The following is a 13,147-nucleotide window of genomic DNA, read 5'->3' on the forward strand; positions in this document are numbered from 1 at the left end:
CTACGTTTCCCAGAAATAACATATTTTTCTGTTAATTACATTTTGTTAGTTGCTTATTCTAACAACCCAGTTAAGATTTATGCTAAACTGCAGCTGTAAAAGGTACACCACATTGTTTCCCTTGCTCTAAAAGACTGAAAATACTTAACTTGTCAGCAGGTGTTTAAAACCAGGTGTTTAAATCAAGCAAATATATCATGAAATCATCACAGATTGAATCCCTACGGTATATCATCTGATGACAATGCATTAAAATAGATTGGCGATTGTTGATTGATTAACCATAGGTCGTAAATGGTGGCCAATGTGGGGTCGTATATTATACATTGGATAATATTATGCGGTAACTCACCCAGTTGAAGCTCGTGGTTTGTCTCAACCAGGCTCCAGCTCACATTGCAGTCGCAGTGAGTCTTCTCAAACATGTTGTCCAGAACATCCCTGACGTTCTGCCTCTCGTCCACCATGAGAGTCTTGGAGCTGCCGTCATTCATCAGCACCTTCACCACCAACTGTTAAGAAAAGTCAGAAAAGTTTGATTTAATTTCTCCAACAAATAAGCAACAAAATGTTAAAATTCTAACCAGTGAGAAATGTTGTGCTTAAAGTGGTTTGATATGATTGGGGAGAATTAGTGATGTGTGAAGCTTGATACACTGTATTGATTATATGGTATAAAGCTACAGCTAGCTCTAGTTAACTTGACAAAAAAAGGGGAATAATTTCTCTTCACTATCATTCCATCCATACCTAACAATTACCAAAATATAAGACAACACATAAAGTCTCATCAAATGGGGGTCTGTGGTCTAATTTATGTTAGTTTAAGGGTCGTTCACATGTAAAAGCAGAAGAACTGTCTTAAGTTCGTTAAGAGTGGAAACAGAACATCCCTCTTAAAACCACAACTTCATTTTTATACTTCTGTTTTTTATGGATTTTAAAAATAAGATATAAAGTGCAATTAGCTTAAAAGGCTAGCTGTTTCCCCTTGCTTCTATTCCTCATTCTAAGCGAACCATCTCCTGGCTATAGATGTGTATTTAATGGAGAAATATGAAAGTGGTATCAAATTTCTTATCCTAATAATGAGCTTAGTAAGGAATAAGCACATTTATCCCAGCGTCTCTGGTCCTAACATGAAGTTTTCTCTGTCATCGGCATGTCAGACTGAGGTTAAAAGTTGTGGATGGCAGCAGATGTCTCTGGAGTGAGACATCAAATCCAGCCTTGAAGCACATGCAGCTTGTTTGTCGGACAGTGTAATTACAGGCTTCATATAGTAAATACTTGTTTCTGTTTCATAATGTTAGCTTTACCAAAGCTGTCTGGAGCATCAGCATGTTTATCTCTTTATTGAACATATTTAACCCCCCCCCCCCCCCCCCCTTCATATTTGTTCCTCCTTTGCATTCATCTCTTTGTGGAGTCTAAGTGCCTTCTTCGCCTTGACCTGGCTGAGATTAATTTTGTGCTTTCCTCACAGGCTCATATGGCTTCATACTTCCTCTCATATGGAAACAAATCCAGCTTTGGGAAGCTGAGGAGTTTCACAGAGCCAAGGTCAGCCAGTCTCTTGCCTTGTGTCATAAAAATATGGGTTTCAGAGATGCTATCATAAGAGGATTTAGGGTGTTCGATAGCATGTTCCTCATTCTCAACCGTTTCTGCAAAACAATATGGATTTGGCAGTTGGTTGAATGAAATGTAACTTGATACCACATTATTTTTCGGTACACCACATGCAGATATATTCTTAAAGTTGAGAATGTGCACCACAAATAGGGGGCTTATCTGAAACTCGAGGGCCTCTGACCACAGAAAGTTTTGCTTGGTGCACCTCAGTCCTCTCAGCTTAACAACCCAGAGACAGATGTTCCTGTGAAAATGGCCCATAGTCTGTGGATCCTTTGCATTCATACATATGGTGATTTGCAATGTGTCTTTTTTTTTTTTTGGTTTCCTTTTGATTTTGAACCAAAGAATTTATAATTACCTCAACAGACCATTTAAGCAGTCATACCTATATGTGACCTGTATGGGACTTCTCAGCTGAGTCGTAAGTAAAACTGAAAAAAAGTCGACTGTCAGATGTAATGGCAGCATCAAGCGTGATAAAAGCATGGCCCAATATAAGCATGAAATTAGTTTGGTTTGTGTAAAATTGCAGTTCCTGATGGGTAGCTTTGCACGCACAACTGCACGTCCGTACTTCTCTGCAAGTGCTTTGAAGATGAGAACGTATCCACATATCACCCAAAGAGGAAACGGTGCTGTCCAGCAGTACCTTGGCTATATGAAAGCGATCCATTACTGTGATAGATGGCGCGTCCAAAAGAAAAGGAAGAAAAGAACCTTGCATGCTTTGTTTGAATGTTACGTCTTTTACGGTGACATCCGGGTAGTTGTATTTCACAATGTCTTTAAAGATTTACTGTTGCCGGTGGATTTTTACACAAGTTCAATGTCCACTTACCTTTTTCACTTTAGCTTCCTTCAGCTTCTCAAGAGCGAGCTTGATTTTGTCCGCCTTCATCTGTGCCTCAATTTCCTCCTGAAATTACAAACAATGGTATGAATGGCAAAGTAGAGTAGATGTTCATGCTGTAAGAATGGGATACATCCCCCTATTGTTTTATTGATTTAAAGTTACATATAGTATAAAATTTAAATATCAGCACCTTGAAGGTATCATTTGACATTTTTGCCAAGAGCCTTATGTTGAGATGATTATCACTCTCATGTGAATCCATGAAACTACAGACAGTCTTAATGCTAAATTGAGCTAATTGGCTGTAGCTTCAGTTTAACCATCAATCTGCAAGACAGCAACTAACTATATTTCCCAAAATGTTCAACTTTTACTTTAGTACAAAGCGAGAAACCAAAGATCTGACTAGTGAGTCCATCTCTGTGGATGTATCACTTCAGTGCTGTTCTGGAGGTATAATGTGTTTGATTTCATCTCTTCCTGTGGGTGGACAGGTTTCAATTCAAGAATTTCATTTGGGAAATTACGTCCAATCTATTGGATCTCAATTAGTTGGGATGGAATACTATTTTCTTTGGATTTAGGATTATAAATCTGGTGCATTCTTGTATTAAAATTCTGCCTACAGCACCGCTTTAATGAACTTGTACACCTCTACCTAACAATGACGCATTCTCTGCCTTAATACAGCTGGTGTTTTTTACCTCAGGAGGATGAGGTAACAAGCCCTGCTAAAGCAATAAACCCCCGTCTGGCTTCTCCCCTCCCCTTCCCCTTCCCCCTTCCCCTTCTCCTACCCCACCACCACCACCACTGCTGCTGCAACATCTTACCTCCCTTTCTCCAACCTTTGGTATTGATCCCGTTACTCTTTCCTGCTCATGGCCGTGTGTGTTTGATCTTTTCCAGACAGACTCTCGGGCTGTTTCGCCTCACGAGTCTCTGTAACCGTAACAGATGCCTCCGTCCACTTTACCATGATCTCACTGTCCAACTGTTGTAAGAGCTATACCACTCTTCCCAGTACCGCAAAGACAAAAAAGCGCTCAAGAGAAATGTATATGCTGGGAACTGGTGATGATTTTGATGCTCAGAAAGCACTTAGTCGTGGTGAACTGAGACGTGCCACCAATAAAAGAGACTGTGACATTATTGGCTCATTATTGCCAATGCACAGAGTTTTAACTTATCTTGTCTGCTGTCTTTTCTGCAGCATTGTGGCATTTAATCATCAATCAAATCTCTCTCTCTCACTCTCCTAAACATACCCTCAATTAAAACTCTAACTTCGTAAGTTCAGTAGTAGCACATATAGGTCAAAAAGTCGTTGCAGAGATGCTATTACTATCTTGTCATGCTGACACACTGCACAGAAGCGGACCCACCATTGTAGGCTTTGCACCCTGTGGGGGCGGAGGTGGTAAGGGGGAGGCGGCAGAAGAAGCTGGGGTGGTAGCATTGCTGCTGGTGCTACTGGCAGGCGACGTCGGGGAAGCGTGGCTCGTGGGCGGGGGCGGCAAATCTTGCTTGGGCGGCGATATCACCTTCAGATCTTCTATCCCCGCTGCGAGTTTCTCTTCAGTCGCATTGAGGTCAGCCACCAAGTCAGCCATAAGTGCATCCAAGTCTGTGTCTTCCAGTTCATTGAGTGACTCTGGTGTTAGAGGGAAACAGGTTCATTTGTAAAATACTTTCTCAGGTGTATTATGTATATTTAAGACAAACGCACAAACTATTTTGTTTGTTATTTTTTGAAATGAGTGCTTTTTCAAAAAACCTTGAGAACTGTCATTTTTACAAGTATGTTTCTCTGTGTTTTCATTAAGCAGGGTCATAACAACAAACACTTCTATTTCATTACTAATTCATCTTTCCTTGTCTTTTCTGAGGAATAAAGGCTGGTGGTAATGTATCAGTTAGTGTGAGCTGGGCTGAACAGGTTACTGTATATCTTTATACTGTATGCAGTCTTTAATGCAATGAAGCCCAGAGATGAGAGAGACGTAGTGAGTGACCAACCCTCAACACTTCTCACTCTACTAAAAACTGTGGAGTGAGAAGTGGGTACTTGGCTGGTTGGAGAAGTGAGAGCAGGTTAAATATTTGTTCAGTTGTTTGTATACGGTCTTGAATGAATATTTCATGTGCAACTTTCAAATAATACATCATTTGTGTGTATATACAGTACCAGAAAAATACAATCTGAACAGTTTCATCACAACTGTACACACTTCCTTAAGACGTATAACCATTTGTTTGGTATTTAGACATATTCACACATTCAATTATGAATAATACCATTCATAAAGCCAGTATTTACAACTTATAAACCCTTTATAAAGGGTGTCTAAAGTCTTTTGAGACATGCATTTGTATGGATAAACCTGATGATGAAAAGGGAAGCTGGGAACTTAAAGTAGAGTGCTAATGGCAGACAAACAGATGCCGTGACCTTGCTTTAACATTATAACTGCTTGTCTTACAACCCATAAGAGCCACAGGCAACCAGTGAGTAATTATCTCGTACAGTGACCTTAGTCTTCAACTGAAATTACAGCTTGAACAGTAGCCAGATATACAGTACTGCAAAGTAACTGAATGCTTCTTTTCTACCTCATCACATTACAACTTACAATATACCCTGTTCTTTCACAACTGGATTATTGTAGTCACTGTGTAGAAATGTAACACCCAGTTCTGTGTACTATTTCCACATGCATTAAAAAAACAAAATGTTAAGTCACCATTGAGGTCGGTGAAGCCGATGGAGTAATTTACTTCCTTGTCTGTGGTGGGGAGAGGTTCAGGAGGCCCTATTTCCTCTCCGAGACTCTGCAGGGAAGAATTGAACAAGGCAGCTTGTTTATAAGAGCATGAATACAATATCTGTCAAACTACAGGACCCCCAGGGGCACAGTGGGTTAATCAACAACACATTCGGAGTCTCCTGAAACATAAACTGTCCCCACACATTATGTAAGAAAGTACAATGTTTACACATCTAATGTTACATCTGTTTTTCAGTATTCCACTTAACAGGGCTTCTATGTGTAATATTAAGCCCCCCTGGCGAAATGGAAGAGATTTAAAATGGCTGGTGGGCTGAAAACAACATCAAAGTGATCAGCAGGGCATTTCACAAAAAAAAAAAAAGAAGGAAAAAAAAGTGTAATCTCTAGCTGGCTCATGAGTTTGCCATTTGACCTCCCCTCTAAAAGAGAGTGTAATTTATGGTTGTTAGATGACCACAAAGAGGGTCTACCCCCGCTGTGTCTGTTGTTCTTGCCATTCGAGAGTGGCTCAGTGATCGATGGCGGCTTTTAGTGAGTTTGTCATCTGTCTCTAAAGTCGAAAAACTCTATTTAAAGGTGTATGGTGAAAAAACGTAACCGCAGGCAGTCTGGAAAAAATGTATGGTTGTGTATGTGTGCTGCATGAAATGTGTGTGTTACCCTTTTGATTCACAAATATATTTAATTTAAAAGCAAAAAGTGGATCTGATGCACTATATATATGACACTATAGACTAAAAGTTAGGGCAAAATCATTTTTAAATTAAAAAAAATCACACCCACTTATAATAAATAATCTCTTAGGCCAATGAAACAAAGTGAAACCAAAATGTGAATGTTCATGTTGTGCCATAATGCAACTCCAGGCTATTATAAATCTGCTCTTTATTATTTACTCACATTTTATTTTATTATTTATTTGTCTTAAAAAAAAGTTATATTGCTGCAACTACAATCTGTAAGTTAATTTTTGCAATCTGCTAAAAGCTACAAAAAATAAATAAGAATATTCCATAATGTGCTTTCTCTGAACAGAAATGTTAAAAAGATGTGGAGAGATGTGTCTTATTGTTGTCATGACAACTGCTTGAGCTCACCTGAGTGAGGAGGTCCATCTCCCCCAGCAGATCGCTGAACATAGCGTCGATGTCGTCCATCTGGATGAAACAACAACAGAAGCGTCAAAGATCAGACCGTGAAAAGTTTTCAACATGTGACAAAGACCCTAGACCACTGTGTGCATCATTATCGTTGACTGGATCTGGTAGTCGTGGGGAATGTAAAGGTTAATCCATTTACACGGAGAAGCAAAACATTGAATACTCATGTATTTGACACAGCCGGCTGGGGGGGGGACCTTCCCTTTGAAACATGTGCAGTTGTAATATGCACCCTGGGGCTACATTATTGTGCAAAACATCTCCAACACAGACCAAAGGAAGAAAATATGCATAACTTCCATGCATTCGTGATGTGTCAGAACTTGTCATGTCTTGTTCCACATCTTGAACAGAGGAGTGCAACATTATCAGGGTTTTGCATTTTCTATCATGTCCAAAACAGAACAGTACAATTTTACTTCTCTTTTAGGTATCTTTTATTTATTTATGTATTTCTTTTTTACCCAAATTCATTTTCTTTGTAGTGGTTTTAATCAAAACCACTGCACTGACATATTTATGAATACCATCTTCTAACTCGCTGCTTGTGAAAGCTACACTGAATGAAATATGTTATGCATCCAGATTATTTAAAGCCATTGATCCTCCAACTAACTATTGCAATAAATCATATAATCCTGTAATTAAAGAGCATTACATGTTGAAATAATGCACTGAAATGACATAATCACAATGCACAACACTTATTTTAATCATCATAATAGAAAACACTGATTCCTTTAGTAAAATATTGCTATGCAACGCTATTCTGCATGATTTGACACTTCCACAAAAAAATTCTCTGAAACATGCTGAATTCAAAGAAAAAATGAAACCATTGGCAGAATACAGTATGCACACTTACACATTCTGCTGTGCTATTGGAAATTGCTGGTTAAGTCTCAAGGTTGACTCACGCACACAGACATAGATGTAATGAAGTTGCAAAAATAGCCTCGGGAACGGCCGAGGGTGTCTATATTTTCCCTGAAAACAGGTTCTGAAGATTCACTGGAGATTCCCGTCTGTAATTATGTACAGTACGCTGTCTCTCACATGTGTATTATTTGAAGCTCAATTTCTCAGAGCAAATGTTATGATGGGCTAGAATGTGCAGTCAAAACAGAGTCCCTGTTTTCCTACAGTGGGACATGACCAGTAGTGTAAAAGTGTCAATGAGAGTTCATACAGTTACAGTGGTGGTTAGATGACGTGTTAATTGCAGTAATTTAATGTGCTGAATACAAGCTACTGTATAACTCTGAGGCCTTTTTGATGGTCCGAGGTGAGTGCAGTGAACGGGTAGGAAACATACAAAATTGTCATTGATGTTTCCACTTGAGCTCTCTAACCACCAAACCCTCCTCCAGCGGTTAGGAGGACAGCTCACCGATAAACATTAAAGTTTCACTCTCTGCTCACTCTTTTTGAATTTCACTGGCCCACTTCTTAGCCATATCAAAACGTCCACCAGTTGGTTCACCACTTTGGTCCAGACTGAAATATTTCGACAACTACTGGATAGGATGTTAATGGTCCCCAGAGGATAGCTCATAATGACTTTAGTGAGCCCCTTAAATTTTCTCTTATGCCTCCACAAAGTTGACATTTATGTATTTTTAGTAAAATGTCTCAAAAACCTTTAGATGGATTGCCATGAAATTTGGTGCAGATGTTCATGTTCCCCAGAGAATGATTTGTAACACATGCAAAACAAATGACATTCCCGTCAGCCTCAGCTGTGCTTTGCATTTTGTGATAATTACCAAATTTGTGTTGCTAACTTGCTAAATTAATATGACCATGCTAAACATTATAGCTGCTTAACATCAACATGTTAGCTTTGTTGTTGTGATTGTGTCTAATATTAGCATTTAGCTCAAGGATCTCTGCACCTACAGGCTCGTACAGGCTCACTAGACTTCTCGTCTTGTTATATCGAATCTATCAGTGTTTTATACAGATTGGTTACACAACCATGAGATACATAATCAAACAGTGAGTGAAGACACATGATAAGGCACAAAGATGATTACATTGCAGCTTGTTGTTGTACTCAGGAGGTGCAGGCTTACAACAAAATATGAAAAAAATGAAAGAAACAGGTATTTGTTCATTTAGGACATGTTGATTTCTGAAGCTAGTTAGCTAGTTTGGCTATCTTGAAATTGTAAGAACAGGTAAGCTCACCATCTAACCTTGACAACTTTACTAATTTTGTCAAAGATGCCAAGAGTTTTGTTTAATATGGATGTCTTAAAGTTAAAATTATAGATAGCTAAGGATAGATAAAGGCTTGGTGTGGTTGAGATTCCGGTAGCTATAGACTATTTCAGAACTGGACACATGGTGGCTTCACACCTTTTATTCAGTTTTTGCTCCTTTTAGACACAGTGTTAACCACCAACCTAGAAAAATATTTTTTATAGCTGTTTTCACACACCTCTAATCTCATTGGCTTAGCTCTATACCAGTAAAATGATCTCACAGAAATGTTAGCATAACAACCACTCCAGCCTTCATTTTGTTCTGCGGCTATGATACATTAGATATGAATATGTTATCTTTCACTGTAACTCAATGTAGGAAAAAATCAATTAGAGAGATGCAATCAAAAGCAACTAAGGCCTACGGGTCAAACCATCTAAGAGAGTAGAGGAGACAAGCGTGATTCATTGTCTTCCAGGCAAGATTTCACACAGCACCGTCACACGATATGTGAACTGGATTGATATTGCACATGTCGTTTGCATGTATGGTCGGGAGTGAGTGAGAAACTGTGTATCTTCTGACTCCATTTCATCCGGTTAGAGCAGATTGTAGATAGTATCTTACAAAACGTTGGTGGTGATGATGCTGCGTAAAAGTGTTTTCCATATTGACTGAATTGAGCGTCTGACAATAATTTCCACGTGTTCATAATGTCCATTGTGCGTATGTGCGTCTCAGTCTAACTGTCATTAACATGAGGGGCCCCTACTACTCCACCTCTTTCAACAGAATGGTTGGCCTGGTAAGGAAGTGGCAAAGGGTAAAACTTCCTGCTACATGCACTGTCAAAATTGTGCTGTATAGGAAATGTTGACATCAAAAGACACCTGCAAGCTCCACACTACAGTTTCCTCCACTACAATGATTTGAATAGTCTGAAAACATAATTTGAATTTAACACACAGTTTGAACACCTTGCAATAATGATGCACCCTAAAAAATGCTAAGCTTGATTTGAACTACTATGACACATTTTCTCATTATTTTAAAAAGAAACCTATAACATTACTACTATCATAATCACTTTCACATTTTATTCTGTGTTGTTACATTTCATTTCATTTTGTGTTGTGACAACCGCAGTACTAATGTCACTGTAACAACCACAGTATGATTGTGGTCCACGTCAGCACTTCGCTCTAAAACAACCACACAGAACACAGAAAAGCTGCAAACGGCTGACGCAACCTGCAATGTTTTCAAGGAAAGCATTATAGTATCAGTCAGGTTGCTCCTGGCAGCCACCGTTAGAGGCCAAATGCTCTGCTAGCTCTCATTCAGTAAAGAAAGGTTGTGAGTGTGTAGTAGTGTTTGGTCAGACTTTGAAATCAAACAGCCGTCTGCTAATGGAGGCCAAAGTTACTTTGTGTGTGAAAACTCACTGAACTGCATGACCAGATTCATCATGATAAAATGGTAAACAGTGAATTCACTACACCCATTAACATGCTTTTTTATTTCCCCATTTGTAGGTGTGACTCTGTAAATAAAGGACACAAAACAGCTACAGTGAAAATGTTAACTTCAACTGCTCTCTTGACAGCCGCTTGGCAAAAAAAAACACTAGGCAGTTTGACATGTTGGGAGGCAATTAGCCAGGAGACGATTAGCTTAGCCTAGCATTGAGATTGCAAACAGACTAAAAACAGTCTTGCCAGATTGGAAAGTGTTCTACTCTTTGTGTAATTGTGCATGTAAAAAGTGTTGTGAATGGGGTGTAGATATCTCTACCTTCCATGACATAACCTATTACATGAACATGGCATGAGTTTGACATATAAAAGATAATATAAATACAAATCTCCAAATCCAAATGTAAAACATAGTCTAGCAACTCTAAAGCTCACTAATTAACAGGCTGTGTCAATTTTTTTAATGACAAATTAAAACAAAAATGACATATAAGTCTCAGTTGGTTGTCTGGCCAAGAAATAATCTTGCATATAACTGCCTGTAAAACCTAATAGATGTATTTACCTTTGGACAGAGCCAGGCTAGCGTTTTCTCCCTGTTTCCAGTCTTCATGCTAAGTTAAGCTAATGGGCTGGCTCCAGCTTCAGCTACACTGAATGGACCGCTATGAGAGTGGCATCAATCTTCTTGTCCAACTCGCAAGAAAGAAAGAAAGAAAATAAGCACATTTACCAAAATGTCGAACTATTCCATAAAAATAAAACGGCCATGGATAAAAACTGTAACATCTTTGGCTCAAGATATCGGGAATGACGTAGATCTTTTGCGAAATAATGGACAAGATCTTTATCAACAGTACTGGAGAACCCGGAGTTGGAAGTGCATCACCAGCATGACTAACACTGTTTGAAAGAGCCATTACTGATGCATAAAGTGCTCTGAAGTTTACCTTCCTAATTGAACATGTTTAGACCAAAACTTAAGATAAACTGATTGTCCTCTGCAAGGTGAAATGATACACAACAACAGGATAATTTAATTTCCTTTCAGAAAAAATTGCTGCATAACTGACTTCATCTACATGAACTTATCATTCATACTCACACTTCTTTGGCTGATGCTGTAGTAAAAAAAGGAAGAAAAAAAAGAAGTGGTGCTATCTTTAAAGTGTTGAATTTAACACAATTGTGTTTTCTTCTGTTTTCTTTCCAGAATATACAGAGGAAGTATGTGAAATGTCAGCATTTATAAATATTGGAAACCCTCAGGCATGAAATCTGGACAATTTCCAAACCCACACAATGCACTGTGAAAACACACCACTGTGTTTCTGGTACCCAAAGAAATTAAATTGAAAAAAAAGACTGAATATATAGCATGCAGGCAACTAATGCATTCCTCCAGAACCCTCCCCACAAATAATCTCAAATATACATTACAGCCTTTTTTTTATGAGTCCACATATGTCACTCAAGCATCAGGCAAGAAAATGGAAACCAGACAACAACTCTAACAGACTGCATCGAAGCAAAGCGTGTTTACCATAATATACAGAAACTTCCTCTCTTACACGGCTCAAATATCTATAGGCTGGGGTTTTAGTCAGATGCCCACAGAGCTGTACGTACTACTGCAAAAGAGGCAAATTAGAGGTTCTGCAGCAGAAACAAAGCTCTGCAGAGCATAACAAGGAGGTATTATAACTGGCAGTAATAATACCCAAGATCCTATCCATGCTTGCTGAAGATTTAGAGGTTTGAACAACAAAAATTAGCTTCACATGGAGAAAAGTAGACATTATCTTTGTATTTTTACATAGATCACAACTTCTATGAGTCATAGGAAAGCTTGTCAAAACATACAGTATATTCCAGCATTTGAAGCCCTGACAGCACTAAAAAAAAACACAGAAAAAACTGAAAACAGCCTGTCAACTAAGTGGTTTTTACTCCCTCATTCCAAATGGACGCTTGCATTGGTACAGTTTTTATGCAACCCAGTTTATGTTTCAGTGATTTAATCTCATCACAAAAGCCAAATGTACAAAATGTTCCTATCATCAGTGACAAACTGACAGCACTATTAGCTGAGCCATTCCAAATACGAGACCAACCCTATCGGTTTCATGTGGTTATTGAGTCATACAGCAGGGTCCACCCAGATGACAGGAAAACATACGCTTTTCATCATATTAAAACACACCTAATGACTGTCTTTTACAACTGTACAGAAACCTACTCAAGCCTTATCTCATGAGTACAAACATATCTCAGATGACAATGACTGGATTGTTTCACTTTTTGTCCAAACTAATTTGAGAACTTTTAAAAAGTGTCAATCACAGAGAATTCATTAAAACTAAAGATTTTGAGAGGTTATCTTAAAATGCTTTATGAATATTTCTAGTTAAAAAGTATAAATAGACTTGAAAAAGTTGGTAATCTAGCACCACAATTAACTATGAGCGCAAACACAATGCACACCTATTAAACGGTCAAAGTCTGAAAGTCTTGTTCACGGGGTTGCGCACTACAGACAGTAATGGGTGTTCACCGTTAACTGGAGATATAACATTCAACTGAAACAGAGATATGACTCACCTTTGTAAATATCCTTATTTCGCCAGTTAGCTATGAAAAAACAGCTTCATGGACATCAATCCCACTAAAAAAAATGTTATTCTCTCATGAAACTCAACACAGAAATAGTGTGGTGGAGGATTGCTCTCTCTGACTGTTGAGACTTCTTCCTGCTAAATGCGGAAGTTCAGGTTGAGACCTGTCACTACATTCCTGCACAGAGCTCAACACTTTCACAACAGTCTTGTCTGGGCAGCACTGGTTGCCCCTCCACACGCCACAACCACAGATGGGGACAAACCAGACAAAAAGTTAAGACTGCTGGAACATCCAATCAGGACCGTGATTGACAATCACTTCATGTTTTTGAGGATAAAGAGCGACATCTCAGTGGGATCGAGAGAACAGCTGAATCAGCACAAGGAATGTGATGCTGTTAAT

General features: G+C 38.8%; 1 protein-coding gene across 2 annotated transcripts in view; it reads right to left on the reverse strand.

The window, feature by feature from the left end:
* apbb1ip (amyloid beta (A4) precursor protein-binding, family B, member 1 interacting protein) overlaps positions 1-12,863 on the reverse strand; it is a 40,909-nt gene extending 28,046 nt beyond the window's left edge. For both annotated transcript variants that reach the window (XR_008323766.1, XM_053342569.1), the window contains exons 1-6: positions 12,728-12,863; positions 6,381-6,440; positions 5,236-5,323; positions 3,877-4,145; positions 2,477-2,554; positions 353-512 (exon numbers count right to left, since the gene is read on the reverse strand). Coding sequence is in view for 1 of the 2 variants with exons in the window: in XM_053342569.1 (XP_053198544.1) it covers positions 353-512; positions 2,477-2,554; positions 3,877-4,145; positions 5,236-5,323; positions 6,381-6,440 (655 nt within the window). In the remaining variant the exon portion in view is untranslated. The remainder of the gene's footprint in view (positions 1-352; positions 513-2,476; positions 2,555-3,876; positions 4,146-5,235; positions 5,324-6,380; positions 6,441-12,727) is intronic.
* Positions 12,864-13,147: the final 284 nt, after the last annotated feature.

The sequence above is a fragment of the Scomber japonicus genome, chromosome 21 (genome assembly GCF_027409825.1).
Source record: "Scomber japonicus isolate fScoJap1 chromosome 21, fScoJap1.pri, whole genome shotgun sequence".
NCBI classification, from domain to species: domain Eukaryota; kingdom Metazoa; phylum Chordata; class Actinopteri; order Scombriformes; family Scombridae; genus Scomber; species Scomber japonicus.